At 39.1% G+C, this 27863-nt stretch overlaps 1 protein-coding gene across 2 annotated transcripts in view; it reads left to right on the top strand.

Moving 5' to 3' along the window:
* Positions 1-27863, top strand: part of exoc4 (exocyst complex component 4) — a 156461-nt gene that overhangs the window by 59541 nt on the left and 69057 nt on the right. For both annotated transcript variants that reach the window (XM_005927181.2, XM_042222931.1), the window contains exon 11: positions 8940-9036. In XM_005927181.2, coding sequence (XP_005927243.1) covers positions 8940-9036 — 97 coding nt within the window. The remainder of the gene's footprint in view (positions 1-8939; positions 9037-27863) is intronic.

The following is a 27863-nucleotide window of genomic DNA, read 5'->3' as shown; positions in this document are numbered from 1 at the left end:
AATGACAGCCTCAACATGGCATTTAATCTGTTATTAGACTCAATTGGCTTCTCTCAAAATGTAAAAGAACCCACCCACCACTTTAATCACACTCTAGATCTTGTTTTAACATATGGCATAGAAACTGAACATTTAACAGTGTTTCCTGAAAACCCTCTCCTGTCTGATCATTTCCTGATAACATTTACATTTACAATAATTGATTACACAGCGGTGGAAGAGTAGACTTTATCAAAGTAGATGTCTTTCTGAAAGTGCTGTAACTAAGTTTAAGAATATAATCCACCCACTGTTATCATCTTCAATGCCCTGTACCAACACAGAGCAGAGCAGCTATCTGAACGCTACCCCAACAGAGGTCGATTATCTTGTTAATAATTTCACCTCCTCACTACGTACGACTCTGGATACTGTAGCTCCTGTGAAAACTAAGGTCTCTAATCAGAAGTACCTGACTCCGTGGTATAATTCTCAAACACGTACCCTAAAGCAGATGACTCGTAATCTGGAGAGGAAATGGCGTGTCACAAATTTAGAGGATCATCATTTAGCCTGGAGAAATAGTTTGCTGCTTTATAAGAAAGCCCTCCGCAAAGCCAGAACATCTTACTATTCATCACTGATTGAAGTAAATAAGAACAACCCCAGGTTTCTCTTCAGCACTGTAGCCAGGCTGACAAAGTCTCTCATTTCTCGCTGCGACGGTGTGTCCTTCCGGGGTCAGAGGGCGCTCTGTGTGTTGTTGCTACAACTTGAAGTTGTAGGTTTGAAACCATTTTGAATGCATGCATAGTTGTATCTGTTGTGAATATGGTGCCTGAACCACACAAACTTATGCGGGTTTAGTATCAGGCTCAAAAAGGCTATGGAGGTTTCATGGTGTTTTGCAAAGAATGATGCATGATGTGCATTTTAACAAAAGAATAGAAAACGAAAACCTAAAATATGTAACCAGTGTTTCACTTAATCTATTTATAGCCAGGTTTTTGCAACACTACTACCATGAATTGGCAGATCAGTGACATTGGTAAAGTTTGAAAGACAGACAACATACATTGTAAACATCTCCTTCTAGAGTGAATTTTTGTTTTACTTCAACTGACAGATGTGAATTAATTAAAATCAAGACCAAGGAGAGACACTGTATGCCACAGTGACACTTTTAATAATTAATCCTGCTCAATTTACACCTGAATTTATTTATACTATAATTTATTGATTCTCAGCTGTAGGGTGGATTTGGATGCCTGGTTGGTGAAGCAGCAGATACCATCCCATCAAATTAATTTTAATAATAGAAAACTCTCATTAAGACCCAATCAGACATGAAGACAGTCTGAGTGGAATGGGATGCCCGGAATTGACCAGAGAGTCATACATTATTGAAGCGAGAACCAATCTTATTCAAATAGCAGGATTCAGTTTAGTGAATATGCAGCTGCCTGCCAGAGTGATTCCTTTGCAAGCATGTACAAAAATTTAAATATATATGATTTGTACATGGGGTATATTACCTGAATTGATCACTCAAAAAATAATTTTCATAGTATAACAGCGACAGACATGTGAGGCCATTAAGGGGGAAAATTGGATTATTCTGTACATTCCTTCCTATTTGCACAATTTAGACTGCAATATGCAGTGCTGGCTAACAGTTCAGATTAGGGACCTCAATCAAAGGAAGAGCACTGCCTCACTTTATTTATGTATAGAACAGCGATTACTATAAACACTGTGCTAAAGTGCAGATATTGAAGAATCCTACTGGTCGAGTTACACCTTTTATGCATTAACAAGATTTAAACAGAAGTGTTAGTTTAATAAATTCAGCTAATTATTTTTAGTTTTGTGAGTCTACATTTTGTGTGTTAAAGGACCGTGTGAGTTGATTATTTCAGCTACCTCGCTTCCCTTTTGCCAGTTTAAATCAGAATCTATCAAGAGCAATTGTAGATATCTTTGATTGTCTTGAGCCGGACATTTGGTAAGAGACACACAAACTGAAATGTGTTCGGCTGTGACCACAGCTGATTCTTTGTTTTGAGGTAAAAACATCAGGCAATATGTTTTATGTATTTTGTATTTCAAATTGAAATTTGTGGATTGCATTGTAAATGGCTGTTTGGCACAAAAGCACAGTCTTTGTAGATTTCATTTTAAGTTTATACTGTTAAGCTGTGCATCTGTTTCATGCAAAAGTTACCAACATGGTAAATTTACCATTATCTTAATTATCAAAATATGTGGTTCTGACTTAAAAAAATCCTTAAATTTCACTTTGGCCTCACTGATGCCACTGAAAAAATGAGAATTTAAAGAACTTCATTTTTCATTTAATAGTCAGAACATGACAAGAAAGCCAGTAAGAAAAACAGCAGTCGAAGGTACATTACAAAACAGGGGGGGGGGGGCCCTAGAGTCTCCCCAAAAAGGAAGGGGGGGATTGACTGTCAAACTACATGCTCATTGCCTAAAAGCACCTGACTGACAGGTCCTGAGTTTGGAATATTGTATGAACAAGATTTACAACTCAACAGGAAAGTGCTAAAGTGACAGACAGCTGTTTTCTTATAGACTTCTTTAAGACTAAAGGTCTTAGCAACCACAGCTATCACCTTCTGGTGCCTTTCATACAAAATGCTGGTTTAAGGTACTTCTGCATTGGCTTAAATTTTTTTAATTTTTTTTCTTTCTTTTAATGGCTGTTCCTGCTTTTTGTCTTCAGTACTGCATTCGTTTTTAGTGCTGGAAGGATTAATCTGAGATTTTGGTCCATATTGAAATAATAGCATCACAGGGTATCAGCAGAACTGTCAGCTGCACATCCAAGATGCAAATCTGATTATTTTCTTCTCAGACAAATGGTGGTCTGGGAAAATCAGTATCTGAAATGCTCAGACCAGTTTGAAGTTCAGACCAATTCTTGGTTTGAACTTTAGGAGGACATCCACCTTTTGTAATTGGGAACATTATTGTGACAGAAGGCAATCGAAATATGTAATGTAAAATATGTTTACTTGAATTGTTGATAACTTTGCTGTTATTGTATTTTGCAAGTGTGGGTTATGTGTCTAAAAAATATGGAGCCAGTGTTTTAATTTGCAGATACAGATACCCACAAACAGAGTTTTAAGCACCTGAACTAACGACCTTGTTTGCCGCTGTCCCTTTTTTTCCGTGTAGGCACACAAATTTACACTTGTGGACATAAAACTGATTGAAACCACTTGTAAATTAGGGATTATTGCCGTTCCTTGGCCTGTCTGTCTTAGCTTTCCTCATCTCGCCCTCTCCTGAAAACTTGCGGATGCATACAGAAACGTGCTGGTCTCAGGGGACACAGAAGTGTGTTAAAGAAGGCATCACACGTTCATTCTTTCCCTGCCTAAATCTGGGCAAGGCTGGAATTCATCACAGGATCTAACCCGTTTCTCATCAAACCCAGGAAAGTGTAGCTAATGCAATTTCACTAAGTCACTGCCTGACTTGATTAGATGTGGGCTGGAGAGTGCATGGTAAGACACCACAGGGGTCTGGATTGTTGTCACTGTGCGAGTGTATTTGAGCATATTGTGTCTATGTAATTTCAGCTGAGCCATTTGTTAGAGGCTATGTGACACTACACGCCTTACAATTGTGTTTGTGTGTTTAAAACATTTGCGCCATATGTATATGCATAACAGTATATTAGTATTTGTCTGTTTGTACTGTCTATAATTTATGGGTTTCCTTTTTGATAGCTTTGTGTCATGTCTGCTTAGGTGTTTGTGTTGCAGACGGAGCAGTGACCCTCTAGGGGGATTTCAGGCAGATTTGGCCACATTAGAATGTGTCACTTCTTCCTTTCCAGTTTTCACTTGCCATCCGACTGAGCACCGTGCCTCCTCCACACGCACTCCTCTCACTAATCTCGGATCAGACCGCACACCGAGGGACACAAATGCTCATAGATATGCGTGCATATACAATCACACAGGGCTTGACAAACAATATAATATTTTTACACATTATATGGGGAGAGAGTTGGCACCAGTTCGGTGGCATCCTGACCTGAAACCGGAGCCACCCTGTCACGTCTAGACAACTCTGAAAAATCCCATGCATATTAATGCCCCCCTATTTAATATTCATCAGTGCTATGCCCTGTTGGCAGCTGGTCCCAGACCCCATGGATCAATGAGGTCTCTTCCTCGCTCCTTTGTCTGACACGGATGCAGATGTTTAGAGCATGAAATTAAATTGGTCACCGTCATTGGGAATACATACGTGGTAGTCTATTCGGTGTGTGTCTGAATTTGTGCGTCTGTGCGCTTGTTTGTGTGTAGCTGCCAGTTAGACAGGAGTCTGCAACATGTCGATGTTATTCATGGGAACTTAACTGTTTGCAAGTTGATGACGAAGAAACAAAAGTTTAGCCAGCTTTTTCCACATTGGTGATCAGTGAGTGAGAGAGAGGAGAGAAAGAAAGATAGAGAATATGATGGAGCAAGGAGGATGAGCAAGAGAGTGCGTTGGCGGCAGCTTTGTTTAGGAGCCTGTAATTGAGTCTTAATTGAATTGGCACCAAAGGACGGATGAATGGATAGAGAGATGGAGACAGACAGAGTTTGAGTGAATTGGACCTCATCTTTGTCTCCACTTAGCAACACGAATGTGGGCTTACCGTGCAGGCAAATTTCATGGCAACAGATCAGGATCAAAAACCCTTGAGTTAAAACTTTTGGATGGAATGAAAGCTTCTCTTGTCATTTTAATGAAACTGCGGAGAGTGTTGTCTCCCATACTTTTCAAATGAAACTTGTTCTATTAGAAATGTATAATAGAGGCCCGTACGGTTAACAATGGGTTGATATGCATTTGAATGCAAGGCTAGGCAGGCTGCACAGGTAATGCGGAACAGGCTTTAACACTATGCGAAGGTGTCTTTGTGTTATAGCGCACAAGCTTTGTGAGGCCATATTCGACATGGAAATGAAACAGAAGAAAACAGCAAAGTGAAGCTTTGTGCTGAACTGAAAATCATTTCAGGACACACTCATGCACACACACACCTAATTCTAAATCCTATCAAAGTAGCTTGGATCACCATCTTGTTTGATTTCTGTCCAGTGTTCTAACTTTTCTTACTCTGTACACTCGACACCAAATCACACCTAATTTCATCTGACCAGAATATGACAGGTGCTGTAAGTGTTTCCCAAGTATTAGTTTACCCACACGAGTTATTAATGCATCACACCTTCATGGTTTGAATATAAAAAAGTTCTTTATTCTTTTTTTTGTTGTTGTTGGGGTTTTTTTTTTTTTTTTTGCCTGCCCCGTTTGGTTTTTTAGCCATCGAAATTATTGTCTGAAGGCCAAGAAGGATGCCCAGATGGATTATCACGGCCTTACCGCATTGGTCCATTTCATTGACCTTTGTTATTATTATTTATTTATTTTATTTTAAGTTATTACAGATGGTACAGACATGACTGGAGGATAGGAAAGGGAGAGAGAAAGAAAGGGAGGAAAAGCAGAGAGGAAGGGGGACACTGAGAGAAGAAACAAAAAAATAAATAAAAAAAATAAAAAATCCGCTGGATGACCTGTTGAGAGAGAACATAAAAAAGAAAACAAGCAAAAAGAGAGCAACACAATAAACATGACACCACAGCAATAACCTAGATAACTGTAACTAACAGTAAATATTAAATATTGAATGTTATTCTTTAGTACGGAAGACCAACACTGCACAATGTGCTTTGAGGCAGCAGCCAAGAAAGATATAGTTTATGTCTGTGAGCACCCGTGTGTACACCTGTGTGCACACCTGTATGTGTGAGCACGCTTGTATTCAAAAGGTTTCTCCATGTAAGGATATGCTAGAGGGCTTGGGGAGCCTTAGCCCCGTCCCCCAGGGCATGAAGCAGGCATGGAGGAGATCCAGGCCCCAGACATCCAGAGGCTCCCAGAGCACGAGAGCCCAAAGAGGACCATGAGGGGCCACATAAACAGGGGCCACGCAGCAGCCATGGCACAGAAGCGCAGAAAAAATTATTTGTTCTATTGCCTACACGTATTTTCCCCATATACTGGATTTAAAAAATCTCTGTAATATTACTTTATGAAGACAGGAATGCTGCTACCATGTTGCTGTCCTCCTCTGTTATAATTATCCAGTCACAATTTAAATGCAAGTAGAATATCAGCCTATGTAAACATTTGTACAAACACGCGCACATACAATCCATTTGCACTGCAGTTTGCCATATTGACAACTAGTTGCAATTTTATCTATCAATTATAATGATTACTTCAGGATGAGTGGAGGTAATGAGCTTCAGTTCTGCTTCTCCCCTGTGATCTCCCCTTTCCCCCCATCTGCTGGAGTCCCCTGTCCCCTCCACCAAGATTTTACATGGCAATGATTTTCTGATTAACCCTGTTAGCTGTGGGGCTCACCCACGCAGTGACGCAGGGCATGAAGGGGTGTGAGCATGTGGGATGCATTTATATTTGTCTTGTCATGTTGATATATTGATGTGTGTATGGAGTGCCACATGAATGAGTCCTCACACGGGGAAATTAGCATGTTAGCTCGGATTTTTGAACTTCCAGTTCCCTCCTTGAAGTCAGTAAGTCAGTGGTACTTTTTGAGTAGTTTTTTTTTTTTTCGGTTCTCAAGATACAGTTTTTGGTTAACATAGGTTTTAAACATTTTCTCTGTTTGCTCACATACTCACATTTTGCTAACATGTGGCTAACAGAGATATTCAGTGTCATTATTCCAAACACAAGGTTAGTGGAGGTGACTTTTTAATAATGCAACTAAATCGTAAAATTAGTGCTTTACTTCATTTATGCTTCAAATGAGAGTAAGGAGACATTGGTTTGTGAAGATTCCTTCGCTTCCGTTTGAGAGCTGAGTGTTTAAACATCTGTCCTCTTTGTACTGCTGACTGTTTATTCTCATCTTAGTTGCTCATCGGTATTTCTTGGCCACTAATTTTCTGCTATTATATGACTGTGTAAATCCGTTTACAGAAAGAACAAGAAGCACTTTGAGAGTGCACACCTCCACGAAGGCAGCTCACTCTCTAGGCATTAATTACTTATAAGGAAATAGTAATTTCTTTATATATATTTATTTTGTTTTCTTTGTTCTTTTTAAATGTACTTTAAGACGTTTGGAGTGCAGTAAAAATCAAATAAAGGTAACATATGTTTACTTTGATTACACAAACATTATGTAGGAGTAGGTAATGGATAATAGGTATTTTTAAATAACTGAACATGAATAACTTCAGCTTATTGTATAATATTATATTAAATATTTCAAACAAGGCAGCCCATTTGTTTTCTCTTGATTGTATTTTCTTTACAGGTGTGACTTATTTTTTGGGTCATCTGTTAAGAAAGGCTGATGTGAAATATAAAAGTGAGATCAAAGATCAAATGTGACACAATATTTGCATGCTGATGCAATATTTAGAATACAGTGCCATGTCCTAAATATTGCTAATACAAATAAAGGCAATAGAATTGTAAGCACAGATTTATAGATATAAGACATTTTCTGAATGTTTGACCTTATTTATTAACCTTGGAGAAGAGGTCAGAGGTCCAAAATAACATAAAATGTAGAATCCCAATATATCATCCCCTGTATGCTTATATGTTGTCAATACAAATAAATTAGCAGTAAGAAACCGCTCTATATAGCATTATTATCAGTTTGACTTTCAGATCAACCTATTGACTTTGAAGTAGAAGTCAAAGGTCAAAAGTGACAATATATTTTAAGTAATTCTGTATGTTGACAATACACACCACACTTGTAAGAATATAAGTTATAAGTTTTTTTGACCAAGAGTTTTTTAGGTTGACCTTGAAGACCTTTGTCTACACCCTGACAAAGTTTTACTGGAATTCATTCAAAGCTTTTTGTGCTCATGTTTACAGACAGAATGACGCACGCACACAAATGCAACCAAAAACATGACCACCTTAGTGGAGGTAAATGGGTGATTAAGCATTTCTAAATTAAAAAAAACAAATAGAAAAAGGTGGAACAATGTACTAATTTCATTGAAATAACAGAGTTACAGTTCACTGTTAGTTTTAGAGCAGGAATTCCCGAGTTGGTAGACTATGGGCACTATTCTAACTGCAAATAGACTATCCAATGATAAGTGACTCTGTGGTCATCTCCAGGCACTCTTGTAGGTGTAGCAATACAATACAATTTAATACAACACAATACAGCACAATATAAATATTGCAATATAAAGTAGAAGGTGTGGTGATGTGTGCCAGTCTTGGATCACGGCTGCATCACGGTGTCAGTCAAAGATAGTTATTTTGTCCATTTTTACCTTGTGCTAAAAGTGATCTCATCAAACTGGAAAATGCCAACAGCTTTTTCACCATGTAACATTTCAAGGGTAAAATATGAAGGTTTTCAGACAAAATTATAGAGAATGTCAGAAAAACTGAAACGTACAGACAAACATACCAGAGAAATCTGATGTGCAGTTAATCGAGTGTGATTTTTTTTTTCTGTAGCAGTCTGGTGTCTTTTGCACATGACTTCATAAAGGTGCACATATCAAATGTCCATTGTGGCAGTCTGTTTTAATGCAGAATGTCACATTTCAGACGATTCACACTTGCAGTATATTCAAATATCTTTCCTACAATCTATTCTTGGAGCAAAATATAAGACAAAGTTTACTATAAAATAATACCTCCTTTCTAATCCTGAAGCTCTCTCCTCTATAGTGCTAGGTAATGCTAAGTGAACTCCAGGAAAGCAAAATGGATTTGTGAGTTGCCTTAATGCAAAAATACTCTTTGAATTCTCTACCTCTTTTATGTGTGTGTATATGTAACACTGGCAACCACTACGCACATATGCCTGTTTTGTTATTTCTATAACTGTGTTTCTTGTATTGTAGGTGGCGCTGATGACAACCTGATTGAAGGAGGAGAAATGAAGTTTGTGTGTAAGCCAGGTGCGAGGAACATCACTGTAATCTTCCAGCCTCTTCTCAGGTAAAGCAGGTTTTTATATACTATTATATACTATATACTATACTATATATTGAACAACCACCTAAAAATACACGTGAATGTGGTTTCAGCATGTGTTTTTGGTTCATCTGGAATGCACTGACTCAGAAATGCAAAACAGCAGGGTGTATAGTGCACATGATCTGCTCTGAGACTTTAAAGAGTAAAAATAGGTTTTGATGACACACACCAGGTTACGGTGTATGGGTAACGATTCTTTGGTGTACTGATGTTACAGTGTCTGTACTGCAGTGGCACTAATTCGCTTATGGCATGGCAAAATCTTTATTATTAATATTAAAGTACATTCCTAGTATGGCTGAAAGCAACACAGCTCTGCTTGTGGCAGACATCCTCATACACTAAAATTGTGACTTCCAGCACTATATAACTTAATTGGATCAGAATAAAATAAAGGTAACCAACACCAAATCTGCTGTCTTTACTGGAATATTTTGGGCAAGATTCCATTAACTTTACAACATGTATGTGTTTAAAAGCCCTCTTGTGTCATACTGGTCTGTCAGAAACTGATAGCCTGGCTACTCAAGACATATGAACCCTTGGATATGACTCAATACCAGTAAAATGTAAAGCTAATTATATTATACAGCCTCTTAGTGACTATCTATTGATTTCAACCTTGTTAATGTTTAGTGGGATATCGTAAATCAAAAATGATGTAATATTTTGTACCTTCAGTTTGTTGATACCATCCAGGAATTGGGATTGTCTGCCACCCTGGCTTTTATTTGCCATTAAATTTGACTATTCTAAGGGGCTGTGTTTTTGGTAATGTTTCATATGTCTGGTAGTTTCCTATACTGTGCTGTGGTCCCATTGGAGTAGAGTAAATCTAATAGTGAAACAGTTTAATTGAATTGGCCTTCATGCAGTGACACATAACCTTCTAGGATCCATTAAACAGAGATGTTTCCTGTTCTTACATTTCGGTAAGTTTCATGTACATCTCTAAAGCGTCACACATTTCTGACACATGTTAAGAAGTGGATACAAAAAAGCAAACTTTTTTTTTCCTGAATCTATTAAAAAAGCCCAAGATGTTTATGTTGATATTTTAGTCAAATATGCTGGAAGCCAAATTACTATATACTATTCCTATTCCTGCTCTATACTATAACCACAAAATGTGGTACTAATTAACAGTTTCAGTCACATTACATGAGCCCATTAAGGTAGTCAAGCTAGATTGCAGTTCATTCATTGTTATCATACTTCTTGCTTGACTGATTGATGCTATTGAAAGTAGCTCCTTTCACTCGAGAGAGCAAAAAGATGTGGCAGTGCATGCGTGTTTGTATGTATGCCTTAATGCTTTTCTTTCCAGGTTGTTTCCTGTATGTTTTTGTCCCTTTACTGTTGTTTTGGCCTTGAAATTTTCTCTCTCTGTCCCTTACTTCCACACTTATCTTTCTCTGACACGTACACACACCCACACCGACTTTCAGTCCCTGTTCACTTTAGGTCTGGCCAAGCTTTTGTCTGAACAAATGACCAAAAATAAAACGGTGACTAGCTCTCTGCCTACCTCTCCCATGTTGTCTGTAATGGTTCATATCAATCAAACCAAACTGCCTTGAACACAGGGCTCTCTCTTCTCTCCCTCCCTCCCCTCAACCTGGCCTCTCTAGACTTCTAGTGCCAATGGAGCGCTTTTGCTTGCAGATGGTTTTCTAATGGCAAAGCTCTGGCACTCCGCTGATGGATCACTACACCTCCTGCAGCCAGCCATGCAACTCGTGGCAGCTTTAATGGTAAAAGCAGTTGGGGGTTTGGAGCACAGGAAATCAGTGGCAGTGCGTGGGAGATGAGACATCAGGGTCTTAATGTTTGATTGCAAATGGTTTTTCTGTGTTGGGATATATTTTGTTTTCACCCCTTAAATCAAGTTAAGCACTCTACTTTATAATGTTTCTGTGTGTTTGTTTTTCAAATCTTAAATCTTAGTTTCCAAGAACCATCAAATTTGCAAATTTTACAGTTTGAAAGTTTTCACAAGATGAGTTTTGTAATTAGAAATTAAGATGAGTAAACTAAGAGTTGACATGGCCTGTTTAAGGCAAGTTTGGTATATATTAGTTGTTGTTTTTTTTTTTTAAAGCAACATAACACAATACTTGTCTGGGTTGACTTCTCATCCAGGTGTGCATGTGGTTGGTGAGAAATATACTATCCATACTATGTCCATAATCCCATTTAGGGATTTAATGGGAAGTTCTCTGTGAAATTGGAGTTTCAGCACCATTCCCATCCTATCAAGTTGTTTTAAAAGCCAAGTGAGAGCTTTGTCTGTGATAGATGTATGTCAAGTGCAGTTCATGACCGGAGTCCACTTAGTGTTGCATTTTGCAGAGTTAGTTTTAGTCTCAATATCTAGTAACAGCCTGAGCAAAACTTAGCAAGATTGCATATCTAAATTTTAGAAGGTCTAAGAGTCCCATAGCTACCACAACTTAATTCTGGCTCATGCCAAAGAAAGGGTAGAATTTAAACAGAAGGGAACTTGTGTGGACTTTTCTAATTTACCTAGTGCTAATATTTGCACTGTGTCTAAAATAATATTGCCCCAAAGTGTACAGTATGCCTTTCTAAAGCATTTTAATATAAATATACAGAATGTGAGGTTCTTCTTCTCTTATTGTGACAAAGATTCAATTAATGTTATTTCCATAGATGGATAGATAAAATCTCAGGTCGGTAGTACCTCATGTGTAGATATAGTTTTATGCTTGGGTCTGTCTGAGTGCTTTGCATTTATTCAGTTTTTCGCTACCAGCAAGTAGGTATACTTGCTGAACTCTTTTTTTTTTTTTTTTTTTTGGGCACACCCGTTCAACTGCTAATTAAAACAAATATCTAAAAAACCAAATATATGGCAGCAACATGTATTTGCATATGTAGGCATGTTCAAGATGACCCATTGAAGTTCAAACTGAGCATCAGAATGGGTAGGATGTTTGATTTACTTAAATATGGTGTCGTTGTTGGCGCCAGGCTAGCTGGTCTGGGTATTTTTTTACACTGTTGACCTACTGTGATTTTGACCCCTTAAGGGTCAAAAATAAAAAAGTGAAAATATTCTGTTCTCTGGGAAAAATGCCTTGTTAGTGCCAGAGGTGAGAGGACAATGGCCACACTGCTTGACGATGATAGGAAGGTAACAACAACTCAAATAACCACTTATTACAACCTAGGTATTGAAGGGACGTATGTTACAGCAGGAAGAAGACCACACAAGGTGCCACTCCTGTCAGCTGAGAACAGGAAACTGAGATTACAGTTCACATGGGCTCGCCAAAATTTGACCATAAAAGACTGGAACCATTTCTGCTGCCACTTATAATGGTAGAGAGAGAATTTGGTGGAAACGACTTCAAAGCATGGATCCACCTTGTTTGTATCAACAGTTCAGGCTCCTGCTGGTGTAATGATGTGGGGGATATGTTTTTTTGCTCACTCTGGTCCCCTTAGTACCAACTCAGCATTGTTTAAGCGCACCAGTCTACCTGAATATTGTCCTCCACAGTGTAGCCATCTTCTGATAGCTGCTTCCAGCTGGATAACTCACCACATCACAAAACTCAGCTCATCCCTAACTGGTTTCTTGAAGATGACAATGAGTTGACTGTACTTAGATGGCCTCCACAATCAGCATATCTTAGTATATTAAAGAACCTTTGAGATGTGGTGAAATGTTAATAGCTCTGTGTTAAATAAATATTTTCAGTTCTTTGTTAAATCTATGCCACAAAGAATGCAGGTCTGACTGTAATAAGGGGGTCTAACTCAATACTAACAAGGTATACCAAACAAGGTGACCAGTAAGTGTAGATTTTTTTGAATAAAATATTTTTTGTTTTGACAAGGCAAAAGACTGACAAAGCAGTGTATGCCCGTTTTGTGTGGTTTAGTATTTGAATGCATTTTTTGCTAAAGAGGTCTGTTTGACCTTAAGTCTGTCAAAACATCACTCCTCTTTTGAATATTCCTCTGTCTGTTGTACAGTTCAACAGGACAGGGGCTTATAGTCAGTGAATGAATAAGATTGGTTCTGCCCTTGGAACTCTGGCAATGTACCCCGATGTCAGAGCGGAGAGTGCAAGTCATTAAAGATGCACACACAAATATGGGGCATAAGGGAGTGTTTGTACATGTAGCAGCCAATTTAGTTTGACTTCTGGGGTCTCTTGCTGACATTTGGGTGGTATTTACACCCCTTGGTCCGGACTAGGCTGGCATTTTGAAAAGCCTCAGCAACCCCTTAATCTCTCCCTGTTAAACATGCACACGATGACCACGCTTTTACAAGCCTCGACATGGTGTGCTATGTTTCAGTCTGCATGACTACCTGTAATGTGTTCAATATGTACAAGGTTGTTTAAACAAGTTTTCACTGAGAGGTGACTATTTGACTTGAGCATTCATGTTATTTCTGGAGCATCTACCTGATACTGTATTCTACACATTTTATTATGAAATAACTGTTAAAACTTGTGCCTGAAAAATCTGATAAAGGCAGAGACTTTCATGATTTGTCATGTAATCCATTTGTACTGACCCATTGCTTTAAGCAGGCTATGGTTACGTGAAGATAAATGGTCCATTTGGAGAGCAAAAGAGGAAAAGCATTTGCCCAAACACATTGTCAGATGACAATTTTTATTAGCTTTTTAAATGTTTTCATACAGTGACTAGCTTTCAGGCTACTGGAAGCACTGAAAAAGTGGCTGGGGTCTCTAGTGGCTTAATGATCAGACAATTGCTGATGGGTTCTGAAATCAGTTGATCAAAGTTAAATCGAGAAACATTTCCACAAAGCCCTCTGGACAGTTTAACAATTCCTTCATGTTTGTGGTAGAAAACTTTTTCATAATTTACATGATGATAACTAAAAGCATGAAAAGCAGACAGAACTGAAGAAACAATAACATCAGCTTGATTGCTGAAGGGCTTAATGTAATGGACGTATGCATTGCTAATTTCCTTTATAAGTGAGTTTTTCATTAAATCTTGCTGCTTTGTCATTACTAGCTCAAGCTCGAAATAGATTTTTAGCCGGGGCTATAGAATTACCTTTGGGGGTTTCAACTGAACGATTAAGTTATCTTCCAAAATGGTTTGTCGCATTAAGGATTTGACTTACAGCCTCTTTGTGTTTGACTGCATGGGCCTTTACTTGGTGTGCTATTTGCTATTTTGTGGTTCCAGAACCAAAACATAAAGAAACCTAAAATCATCCTCCCCGCTCTTCTAATAATGTCATACTGGTAGGCGTACAAGATTGACCACTGCTGTTGAACACAGAGTTCACTGTGTGAGCACACTACATCAGCTCATTAAAAGTACTTTTAATTGTTGATGTCTGTTCAGAGTTCTACTGTAAGTGTCCTCAGTTGGGTGAGAAAGTGCGAGCTAGAGAAAAGAGTCAAAAGGTTGGAGATTGACAGAGAGTGCTTGGGGGGAGCAGAAAGGAAAGGACAATGGAAGAAGCGGTGAAAGGAATGTAGAGCGGATAGAGAGCGAGATGACAGGAAAAGGACAGAAGGGCCTTGCCTCCCACCGCTGTAGCCTGTGGTGAAAACGACACACACCATGATTCTGCACTAATTTCAGTCTCTCATTAACTACCCTCCTGAGCAGCACACATGGACCAAGACAAATAGAAAGAGCAAGATTTAGAGGTGAAATGGAGTATGTCTGAAGAAGTTTTGGGGGCTTTCTCAAGTGACTTAGGTGAGATAGGCACTGTTGGATTTTCAAACATTAAGTTCAAGAAAAATATTTTTTTAAGAGTTCGATTTTCTGCATTCTTACTGACAATCTGAAAGAAAGCAGCTCAAAATTAGACTTTGCGGTTGCTTGTTTTTTTAATTATCTGAAGAAAATGTAATATTATTTCAATATTATTAATACCACTAATAGAACCCAACAGATATTGGACTTTTGGGATAGCGATATCTAGTGGTTTAAAAATCTGAAATGATTACTGATTTATTGTTTTTATTTCAGACAGATAAACAAAACGTATTTCCCTAACATTTGTTATATGTGGTTATTTAAGAGTCCTCATTAAGTCTTTTTTTAAAGACTTAATTTACAAGAAGACTTGGCTTAATTGTTTACACACTTATCGACTATGCTTGGATCAACTTGTTGCTCTGTTTGTGGCAGGGAGGTTGCAGAGTCCCCCCCTGGAGGTCAGCGCTCATAAGATGGTTGAAGGGTGTTTCTCCCATTTCATCTTTACTTTTTATATTTTCACATATTGGCCAATAATGCTGTCAAATGGCTAATATTAACTGATATATTGTTCGGGTTGTAACAACTGAAGAAAGCATGAGTAGCACACACCAGTCTTAAAACATCGTCATAATTTTATAATTTGTTTCTATTTTTATTTTGTTTATTGGACAATTAATCCTCTACAGCATGCCCCAGTGGATAGTTTATCATCCTTTAGTGTTTAAAGAAGACTTTACGGTCATAAGCCAAATTAAATACCAAGGCTTCAAGATGATCTCATTGGTGAAGCCACAAAAGTAGAAGGTTGTTATGAATGTTTAGTCATCTCTCTTTCAAGCTTGATTATTGCTTAGCCTGTCAGTATAGTGCTACAGTAGGCACTCTTCAAACTCACAACCATTACTGTGGCATTTATAATCTAGGCAGTTTTTAATGATGTTGATCGACTAAGCATTTTAATAGGAACCATAAAAGAGAGCATTCCCACTAAAGACAATGAAACAGTGCATTGAACAGCTTTATAAAAACATATTTGAGCAGCAAGAGTTGTTTGATCAAAAAGTCATTGTTGAGATAATTTTGCGATTGTTTGTTGCTGCCCTTGCGTGACCTATTTCAAACATGCCAATTCCCGCTGCAGCAGACCTGAAAATGGCAAAAATAATTTGCAGTTTGACCCTAACCTTCGTTTAGTTGAACAGTGGCTTCATAATTACTGGTGAAGAATACATTTTCCTTCAACAGTGCTGTCTGTAGTCAACCTCAAAGGGGTGTCTGTACATAGGCTATTAAAATGCAGCATGAATGTCTTGTCTTAAGTCTAACTCACACATACGCATGCTGCTCTGCTTTACCAGCTCTTGCTCTCTTTTCTAATCTTTTCTCACTCGTTCAGGAGGATTTTCTTCAGTAAATAGCTCCCTCTCGCTTTCTAACCCACACCCATTAAAAACTGAGAGCATAGCTGGGAATCAGGGGGAGTGAGGATTTTATACTGGAAAGGTCAGAGACAGATGGAGATAAAGAAAGCAGAGGAAAGAAACTAACAACAGAGAGAAACAAGCAGATGTGAGGCAAAAAGAGAAAAATGGAAAGAAACAGTGGTGAGAATAAAACGATTTAGGACAGAAGAAGAATAAATGAGATGCAGAGTAATTGAAAAGGCTCTCAGACTGCATGTATGCTGGGTGCCATGTTAGCTTGCTTTGAATTCAAGCTGTGTATGTGCACGTACCCACTAGTCATGCTTCGGCAATATGCGATACATGGGGAGAAAATCAAAAGAGAAGATGGCACGAAACAAGGGTATTGACAGGCAGGGTATTATGAGAGCATATCTCAAAATTGAAACAGTGTTTAAGAAGGAGATTTGGTTACATTTGCTTGATGCTTTAATTCATTAAAAGTCAACGCAGCTGATGTTTACCAAGCTTGTGGTAACTCTGTCTTAGTATGGTTTGTGGGGTGTGTGTTTGCATGTTGTCAAAATACACCTTTTTCACTCTGTCAGCCTTATGAAGTCATCTAGAGTGATATCTGGATGTCACAAAAGCACCGACCACTGTTATCCATGTTGCTTTCAGGAGTGCTCAATCTAAGAAAATATCCATTGTTATCTCTGAAAGGCTAGGTTGGTCATCTGCTGGTTTTCCTGCAAAAGGTCTATGTTAATATGTTAACCAAGTGGGCCACAATGCATCTGAGTGTACAAAACAGAAGCACTTGTTCATGTGTTGTCATCAGCACAGCGGAAAACAATAAGCCACATACCTTGCCTTCAAAACATAAACAAATACAGTCAGTGATGTGAAAAAGTGTTTGCCCCATTTCTGATTTCCTATTTTTGTATGTTTGTTACACTTAAATATTTCAGGTCATCATAGAAATTTAAGTATTAGACAAAGATAACACAAGAAAACACAAATGCAGTTTCTAAATGCATCTCATTTGGATTCAGGTCAGGACTTTGTCTGGGCCAGTCCAAAGTCTTCAATTTGTTTTTCTTAAGCTATTTAGAGGTGGACTTGCTCGGGTGTTTTGGATCATTGTTCTACTGCAGAACCCAAATGTGTTTCAGCTTGAGGTCACAAACAGATGGACGGACATTTTCCTTTAGGATGTTTTGGTAGACAGCAGAATTCATGGTTCCATTTACCACAGCAGGTCTTCCAGGTCCTGAGGGAGCAAAACAGCCCCAGACCATCACACTACCACAACCATATTTTACTGTTGTTATGATGTTTCTTTTCTGAAATGTTTTGTTACTTTTATGCCAGATGTAACGGGCCTCAAACCTTCCAAAAAGCTGAAATTTTGTCTTGTCAGCCCAGAAAGTATTTTCCCAAGAGTCTTGAGGATCATCAAGATGTTGTCTGGCAAAACTGAGATGAGCCTTTATGTTCTTTTTGGTCAGTGCTTTTTGTCTTGGACCTCTGCCATGCAGCCGTTTTTGCCCAGTCTCTTTCTTATGGTGGAGTCATGAACACTGACCTTACCTGAAGCAAGTGAGGCTTGCAGTTCTTCAGATGTTGTTTTGGGGTCTTTTGGTATCTCCTGGATGTGATGTCGACTCCTGGGAAGCTTCACCACTGTTCCAAGTTTTCTGCATTTGTGTATAAAGGCTCTCACCGTGGTTCGCTGGGGTGCCAAAGCCTTAGATATGGCTTTGTAACCCTTTCTAGACAGATAGTTGTCAGTGACTTGGTTCCTCAGGTGTTTCTTTAGATCATGGCATTTGTTTCTTTGTGCAATTTTAGTTTTTTTTTATTTGTCTGTTTCACCTTGTCAGACAGGTTATACTTAAATATTTCTTGATTCAGCAGGTTTGCCAGTAATCAGGCCTGGTTGTGTTTAGTGAAGCTGAACTCAGCGTTCTAAAAAATGTGGTTAATCACAGTTAATCCATCATTTATCAAGAGGGCCAGTTAGTTTTTCACACAGAACCAGGTAGATTTGGATAACTTTTCTCTCTTAATCAATGAAATTTAAAAAAAAATGCATTTTGTATTTATTTGGTTTATCTTTGTCCAATATTAAAATATGTTTGATGATCTGAAACATCTATGTGTGACAAATATGCAAAACACTAAGAAATCAGGAAGGCGGCTTTTTCATGCCACTACATGTATTCGTTTATGGCTTTTTCTTTTTCACTGTGAAGGTGACACATGATCAAGCGCTTCTATTGAGTACACTCAGATGCATTGTGATCCAATGTTTTCTTCTGCTTATCCAGTTCACGGAATGTGGGGGGGCTTAGACCCTGTCCCAGCTGTCATTGGGTGGGAGGTTGAAAGCACCAAGGACAGAGCACCAGTCAGTCGCCTAACACAGGCTAACACAGGGAGATAGACTTCCATTCATGCTCACATTTACACCTATGTCCAATTTAGACTTACCAGTGAACCTAGCAAGCATGTCTTGGGTCTGTGGGATTGAGCCGGAGCTCTTGGAGAGAACCCACATAGGCACAGGGAGAACTCTACACCGAAAGGGCCCATCCTAGTGGTGGATTTGAACAGAGAACCTTGCTGTGAGGCTCCAGTGCTGTGAGGCTCCAGTGCTGTGAGGCTCCAGTGCTGTGAGGCTCCAGTGCTAAGCACTATACCACTCAAATGAACATAAATAAATAAATATATGTTACTTATAGTTTGGAATCAGGAAACACAAGTTGACTTATAGAGTCAAAATCAGCATCTGGGATTGAGTTTCTGTATTCCCATGGCTTTGTTTGGGTTGTTGTTGGCATAATTAGGACTTTTAAGTTATTTCTTTATAATAACCATTGAAGCATATAAATAAAGGTGCAATTTATTAGTATGCCCTTTTGTGGGTCTTTTTTTTTTTGCTGATTGTTCTTATTATATCTTGCCATTATTTAATAGATTGCTAAGGCAGCTGGCACTCTTAACTCGACTGTCGCAACAAGCTGTTAGTAAGGTTGCATGCCCATAGCACAGAGGTACGCAATAAAAAAGCAGCTTTTTTTAAATTTAAAAACAAAAGTATTGCTTATGCATTGGTACATTTTCTTTCTTTTTTTTAGTAGCAGTACTACTTTAACTCAATGGTTATGTTTTTTAAATTTGAAAGTTCCAGTTTTGAAATCAAGATGCTGTGTCTCAACACTGAATCTCAGAATTGAATTGCATTAATTAGCACTCAGTCAAAATGTGTCTTAATGAATTTATCTGCTCTTGATTTCAGACTGTATACATTATAGCTAATCTCCCCATGGAGTTCTATATAGTAAAAAATAATGTAAACATGAAACTACAGTTAACCAAATAAAATGACGACTCAATTATGTTTATACATATAAGGAGGGGAATAGGTGGGAAAATGAAACAAATAAAAGCTGGAAGATTTCTCCAGATCACCAAGTCAGTTTGCTATGAATTTGTCAGGTGCTCCTACCTGCCACTGTCCGCAGCACTGCTGTGTCTTTATTATTCTCTCTCTTTGATTCTTCCCCTCCTTGGAGCAACACACAAACACACACACACACAGTTAAAGTCTGTGTTGTAAATAATACTGCTGGTTTTTATCGCTTACTGAAAGTGCAACTTCAGCCACTTTCTAGTCAGGTACAGAGTTTTCAATCTCCTTGTGTCTTACAAGCTCATGCATGCATGGAGAGGCTCACACTGTGAATGAGACGTACAACCAAACACACACAGACACCAGATATTGTGCAGGAGATTAGATCCATCATTGCGGGGGTCTTTTCTCCGGCTATAGAAGGTGGATAAACTCTTTGATTGTGTTTATCCATCCCATAATGAAATCAGACTTTGTTCCCAGGGCAACCTGTCCAACAGACTCATGTGAAGCAGACAGTCGTCAGCCGGAGCTTAAAGGAGTCTCGTTTGTCTGAACACTCAGCAGTAGACTTCTTAAGAAGTCTGCTTTGAAGGCCCCCGAGGTTTTAGGCCTGTGTGGGGAAAAATAGCGGAATCTGGGAATTGTTGCCTGGTCAGATTAGACGTCGAAATTCTGCCAGACATTTATATATTTATTTTAGACACACTCGGATACACAGACACACACCTAGATAGGCCTTTGAAGCTTGTCCAGATGACCAGGCCATAATCACACAGATGTTCACACAGTCATGCCATCCCCTCCTATGTTCTCTCCCCCCATAGTGGCTGATTGTCTCTGATTGGCTGCTTTTGAAAGAGATTAGATTGTATTCTTGGGAGATTTGTGTGTTTGTCAGCCTGTGTATTTTGGTGTATTGTGTTAGCAAACAGTAATTTAATGAAATGAAAGTCTCCATTTTTTTTTTGAGTGTACAGTAATTTAATTAAGCCTAATATGCTTCTTCAGACCTGTTGCTTTGAAAGGACAGAAGTGGGAGGACAGAATGCCCTTAATGCTCATCGAATGAATGCCAGAGGGAGCTGCTGCCAAAAGGAGAATTACTGAGCCACAATGAAGAGATGTTTTCACCATGTGCTGCTTTCTGCCACATCCTCCTCTCTTCTCTTTTTCGCCTTTTCTCTCGTCTTCTTTTTTCTCCTTTTTTGTCATTTTTTGCTTTCTTCGAGGATATAATCTAGCCAAATAAAGGGAGAAAAATAGCTCTGTACTACGATTTAAAAATTGAAACGTGTTTATAAAGAACTGTATTTAGTTGTTGTTATCTTCTCTTGTCCTCTGAGTTCTGAGTAGTGTCAAGGTGAAGACAGATTGCTGGAGATGGGTGATTTACAGATATACTTTTGTTCCTGTTCTCTATGCTGTTTCTTCTGTTTTTTTTCCCTCTTTGAATTCAGCCTCAGTTGTCTGTCTTTCCTCTTTCCATCGTTCTATCCCTTGACAACATGAGCTGCCATTCTGTGTTACTGTCACATGAGCGAGTGCCAGCCCCCACATCACAGCAGCCTTTGATTGGCTAGGCCTTTCCAGGTCGGTGAGCTGCTGCCTGATAATAACCTTGTTTGATTGCTGGAGCAGAGATGTAATTGATTGATCTGCTCACCCTGTCTGGGGCTAGGCTTCTGAAGTAGCCCTGTGTGTGTGTGCGCGTGTGTGTGTGTGTGTGTACTGAAGTGGGGGGTAGGTTGATTGTTGAACGGAGCTATAGATAAGCATACATGTGCACACATACCTAGACTCACTACACAGATCACACACAGATACGTTTACTGAGAAAAACCAACTGTTACTGTAGATATAGCATGCACCGAGGACCAAAGGTATGAAAATGAGGAGGATTGTCGAGGGAGTTTGTTTTTTAACTCTTCCCCACACATCTGCCCCGTGTACCAGTCTACACAAACCCCAGCAACCAATCAACAAGTCATTAAACCTCATTAAAATTCTCCAACTCTCTCTGAAAGGATTGTTTGCGATTTCCTAATTGGTGGTTACATAAGTTGGTCCATCTTTCTGGATAGTTAATTATTCTCAAAGATAGATGGTCTCAACTCAGTACTGCATCTAATCCAACAGTAGCTAAACACACTGCGGGTATTTCAAAGAGACAATCTTTCACAGCTAATAATCAGTGTTGGACAATGTTTGTACTTGTGTGAGTAAAATCAAGTTCTGCAGCCTAACAAAAGCTGTGCTTTGTGTTTTTGCGTGGCTTTGTGTTTTCGTCGTCCTTGTAGATATTTGCTTGGTTTAATTTATTAGTTGGACAATCCACATAATGGCCAAAATTAGCCAGTTGTTGGACACAGTTCATTAGCTCCTCATTGTATTTGATTTGCAAACTGTATAAATCTAATTTTGCTTCTCAGTATCATAATATTAATATATTTCAAATTGTGAAATATGAAATTATGTATTTCCTAAGCTGTAAGAGACAGACATTTTTTAAAAGAGGGTGAATATCTCTCCCCTTTTGTCCGTAAACCCCTTCAGTGATGGTTTGATTCCCAAACAGTCACACTGGAGTCATGGTGTGCTCATTGAGTGTTCAACCAGTGGAAAAGTCAAACTGGCAGAATGATTGAGTTTGTATCTCCTCCTCTCGCCTCTTCCTGCTTCTCCTCTCCTCTGCTTGCACAAGGTTATTAGGACACCAGGGTTAAGAACTTAAATAGACACTGGTGCTATTTCCTCAGATGACTTTAAATATTTCCCTAGGAAAATTATTTTACATGTTAATGCTTTTAAAAGTTGTGCAAACTGTCTTTAGTACACACTTTTCTCCGTCAGCTCTTCTTCTTGTCAGTGAGTGGAACATGCAAAGTCAAAGAATAGGAACACTTTATTGGTGAGATGTAACAACACTGAACAAGCTTTCCTCCAGGGTTGATGAGCAGTAAAAGTACCCTCTCTGTCTGTGTGTGGTCATTTTGGGTACATTCATTCATCCACCCAAAATAGAACCTACATCAATAACAATAAAAGTTTGAGCCATTTTTTGAACCAGAATAGCACAGAGCAGAGAAGATGGGAATGAATAACACAAGGGAGGTGGGGTGGAAAGGGAAAAAGGCAAAAATCCATTATGTTTGATGTTGGTGTCTCACCCTGGCAGCAAATGCTGGTGGAAAAACCCTGTGAAATGACATTAAGGGTGTCTTGTAATGTGATTTCAGCTATGTGTGAATATGAGATTTCTAATGGATCTGAGCACATTAGAGCAGTCTTTATCTGTAGTATTTATTCCCCTCTGGTTTAAAATGCAATTTACTAAGTAAGACATTTCACTCTTCTCAGGCTCACCAGCTTTCTGGGTAGAAGGGTTGGGGGGATGGAGGGGTTATATTGATCTTCTTTTCTGTGGCGAGTGCTCCATAAAGCATTGCTTTTGTGACAAATTGGTAAATTATGAGAAAGTCAGTTTCCTTATTTAATATGTGCAAAAGTATGCAAAGACGAATTGTTTCATCATGAGGAATATTCTGTGTTTGCATATTTTAATTTCTTCATCTATAATTCTCGTACATGATATGGGTTTTTGGAGGCGGGTGGTGAATAGTTATAAGAAAAATGGATGCACTGACTACTTTAAAATGCACTGTGAAATTCATCTAAGTCACAGTTACAGGCAAACAGAGTCCTGCTATATTAATAACATTCAATAGTTGTACTTAACATGTCTTCTGAACACACTTAGTTGTCTTTCTCACCATGTCAGATCACAACAACTTTTATAAGACCTTAAAAACAAGCATTTTACAAAGAACTGAAAGGAACTTCAACAGCAGTTCTAAAGACCTGGGTGTTCATCATTCCACAATAAGAGAAATAGTACGAAATTTTGCTACTCTCTTAAGGAGTGAGCGTCCTGGAAATATCACACAAAAGAACTTTGCAAAAGGCCACCTGAATGTTGTCTTGGGGCAATATTCTGTGAACAAGTGACAAAAATTTAACATTTTGGGGAATGTTCAAAATTGTTACTATTTTTTTCAGACAGATCAAGGCAATGCACACCAACACAATTACTGATAACTGTGAAGCAGAGTGGAAGGAGCAGTTGGGTTTGGAGCTGTTTTCCTATCTTATTCTAAAGAGCTTGGAAAGAAAAGCATCTGGACTTCTTTAAGTTGCTTGAAGACGTTTCACCTCTCATCTGGGAAGCTTCTTCAGTTCTAAGGTCAAATGGAGGAGAGTCCCAGATATAAGTCTTAGGGGAGTGTCCCCGTGGGTGGTCATGAACCCCCTATAGGGCTTTGGAGTTGACGTCACGCCGCAATGTATTGTGGGAGCGCGGCGCCATTTTCCGGGTCCACAAATCAAAACAAACACACTGTGTTGGAACGGCGACGACAAGAAACATGCTTAAAAGCAGCTCAAAAGAAAACGGACGGTATAGAGACCCATTGCGTCCAGAGGCGAAGCAGCGGTACTTGAAAAAAATGGAGTGCATCGCAAATGTGGGCCCATATGAAATACAGCAGTGGAGTAAAGACCCAGACGACTTACCGCCACTGTCCTACCCCCGATATCTTCACGTATCTTGTTAACCCTTACCCTAACGTTCGGATTTCAGAGTGCCCCATGTGTAACGTTGGTACCCAGTCTGGATTTGCTTGATCCATTTCATAGGCAGGCTTCCCTACAGTTGTGCGAAAGAATTAGTGAATCGTTACATAGCACGTATGTCTGCACAGTCACTCAATTCTGTTTGTTTGCAATTTCTATAACCTCAGAGAGCCCCAATGATAATATTATTAAGCTATAAAGAGTGATATGAACATATATAGAACTTACCGGAGTGGAAATGTCTGGAGCACACCAACAGATATCTGGAGATGGAAGCGAACTGGATATCAGCTCGTCTCACGGCTCCTATCCAGGCTAGACGCCTTCGTTTTGTAAGGTGTGCCATATAAGCTGTCTCATATTGCTTCCAGGTTGGGAAAAAATAAAAAGACAAACCCTTTTTAAGCGTATTCCAGTGCCGGTCGTGCGATCGATAGCAGTGTCCAAGCGTTTTGTTTTTTTCCTTTTCATACCCTAGGGGGTGGGCCCCACACTTTGGGAAGGTCTGCTCTAGACTATTATGACCTGGATAACTGAGAACTTTTACAGATATATTTCCTATCTTATGGCTCAATAATACTAGAGTTTAAATTGGAAACCTTCTTGAGACTAGGAAAAATTAGTAGTTGTGTGGTAATTGCATTAAATTTTTTTTTTTTTTTTTACATTTACATTTGGTGAGCAATTGCAAGTAATTGTGGTAACCAACTGGTCTCCTGGTGGTTGGGCATGCAACATCCCCAACATCTTGTTGCCAATTGCACAGGCCGCCTTCAAGTAGGGAATGACTAGTGTTCCTATCGACAGAAACCCCTCTAGTTGGCAACGGGCTTTTAGTTTGAAGTTTTTTTCGTTTATTATGTTAATAGACTTTATTTTAAAATGCCAGTGAGTCAACTACTACCCCATACTGTCATCACAGACCCAGCCTTAAATTCTCTGACAGTTTTATTTAAAGAACTAAGGTGATGTATTTTCTTGTCAAGGCTGTTAAAATGAATACAAATTGGGTGATAGTCAAATCAGACTTTAATTTTTTTCTGCCATTCCTTGTGGACTGTTGAAAAATATTTTGCAAAGTTTCGTTATGAATGAACAGACGCAATGACACAGTGCTCTGACGTAGTGTCATTGTCATAGTGGTCCACCAGTATCTCCAACAGCTTACATTGGGGGATACAAAGACGTGTTCATCCTAAATTTTCCTGACACCCAAATATCTGTTTCTGACTGATTAGGTCACAGTATTCCTGATTAGCAAGCACATGTACATGTTCCTGCCAGCATTTCCGCAAGTTGTCCCAAATCAGCGAATATGGTGCACGCCAAGGTCTCCACAGGCTTAATGAGCTACATTTAGAAGGAAGTCATTTAACCCCTATCTATGACACACACTCATGCGCGTATTCGCACATGCACAGTTTTGATAGGCATATCTGCTCATCACAACCAAACAAACATGAGCATAGAAGCACATACACACTCTATAACCACCTTGCCTCAACCCTTTATTTCACTAGATAGGAGATGGAGCGAGGCCATTATGCAAATGTCAGGTGTCAAGTGTAAATGAGATTGGAGGGATGGGTAACAGAAGTATTGAATATCACACTGGCTCCCTTGGCAACTACACCAAGGTAATGAGAGCATTCCAGGATGTATGCTGGCAAAAGCCTTCGTTAAGCTGAAAGATAGCACAGCAAAAAAGACGAATCAAGTCCATTGGGTCTAGTTGGTCTAAGAAAACATTGATAACACTACCACCTGTCTGATTCATACTATTAATAGACATTCTACAATGTACACTCATGAAATGCGAATACGCAAGATGTGGCTCATGTTTTTTTTTCTATAGTTATTGAAATTCCCTTTATTGCTTGTGAAGATAACAGAAAGAGACCTGTGCTTACCAAGAAAAGCAAACTGCTGCAATTTGTGGATGAACATTCAAACCTCATTTCAGTCTTGAAACTTGTGGTTTATATGGAAATGACTAAAAGGAGTTCACCTGGACAACAAGGGAGAAGTGTTTGCTCAAAAGGCTGGATGTCAAAGAATGCTCTCCTTACAAAACCTGAAGTCTTGATACTTTATAAGCATTACTCTAAAAATAACATGTTGACATCTGAATAAACAAAAGACATCTGGAACGAGGTCCTTTTGATAGACAAGATCAAAGTGGAGCTCTTCAGCCATAATGTGCGTCATCTTTGATGAAACCCAAACACAGCATATCAGTGCAGGCACCTCGTACCATGGTGGTGGAGAGGTGAACGGCTTTTCACGTGGGAAGCGGCATGTGCTGACCTGACTGCTAGGTGCAGCAAATGGGCCAACATGAGCTACCTGCTATACTCATCGTATTCACTTCTACTATATGTGCTTGTCAGTCTGCATTTCTATTCGTCATGCAAATGTACATCACACCTTGCTGTGACACATGCAAGTGCTCCCGAGAAGGGACAAATGCTGCGCTTTGCTCAGCATAGCAAGACACTGTTGTCACATGACACAAACCTTGTAAAAGAACGTGTTTGTGAGTTGAGCGGCTTGTTTTGTGCCTTGAGGTCATTAAGTCAAATGTGAGGCCGTCTGTCTGACAGCTTAAGCTTGGCCCAAATTGGGTCATGAAGCAGGACAATGATCCCAAGCACAGCAACAAACCTACAATGGAATGGCTGAAAAAGAAAAGAGTCAAGGTGCTGCAAGTGCAGTCCAGTGAAGGTCCAGACTGCAACTTGATTAAAATGCTGTGGTAGGGCCTTAAGAAAGCTGTATCTGGAAGTTTCAGTGAACTGAAGCAATGTTGTGAAAAAATAGAGTTGGCCTTCACAACCATGTCAGAGAAATATTTGTTATACCGATATACAGTATTTAGTGTGCTATCTAAAATATAGATAGTAACTGCAGGTTTTTTGGCCCAAAGCAGTTTGCAGCTGACCTTGAATAAACCTGACTTTTATTTCCTACAAACTGCAACAGCTTTCCCAACAGCTTTACTGCAGAATCCAGTTCATTTGATGGAAATGAGATGACAACATACATGTCAAGTGACACTGACAGTCTTTTTGGGGAGTTACATTACAGGCACTACACAGGATGCTTACATACCTCTGTGGTGTGCATGGAAGCAGCAAATGCATATGATTTTTTAGCAGATTGCGGTTGTCAGTGTTTCATAACAGCAAATAATTGGGATGAGTCAGTGTCTGCATTTTGTTAAAGTGCTGATAACTGGTGAAAACAGGGACCAGTTAGATGTAACACAGTTTATGATCCTCAGTAGCTTTGTGCAGCTGCGATTTTCTGATGCTTTATAAAACCAAAGATAAATTGCATAGCAATTAAGTACAGTGGTAACATGCTGTTTCTGATGTGTCAGCCTTTAAGGTCCACTTTCCAAAATAAGCACAACAAGGCTTAGTTCAGTTAAGGCTCTAGTTTAGTGTAATCACTGCATTAGTTATAACCATGTTGGCATCTTTGAATGTTGTTTCTTTCTGCTCCATCTTCTTGGCAGTGCCATAAATAAATGATGTAACTACAAATGTCTAATTTCTACTCTTGTGGAAAACAGAACTATAAGTGGACAA

The sequence above is a fragment of the Haplochromis burtoni genome, unplaced genomic scaffold (genome assembly GCF_018398535.1).
Source record: "Haplochromis burtoni strain Fernald_Lab_line unplaced genomic scaffold, NCSU_Asbu1 Contig_98, whole genome shotgun sequence".
Lineage (NCBI taxonomy): Eukaryota > Metazoa > Chordata > Actinopteri > Cichliformes > Cichlidae > Haplochromis > Haplochromis burtoni.
Note: the sequence above shows the minus strand (reverse complement) of the source record. Positions and strands in the feature narration are given on the sequence as shown.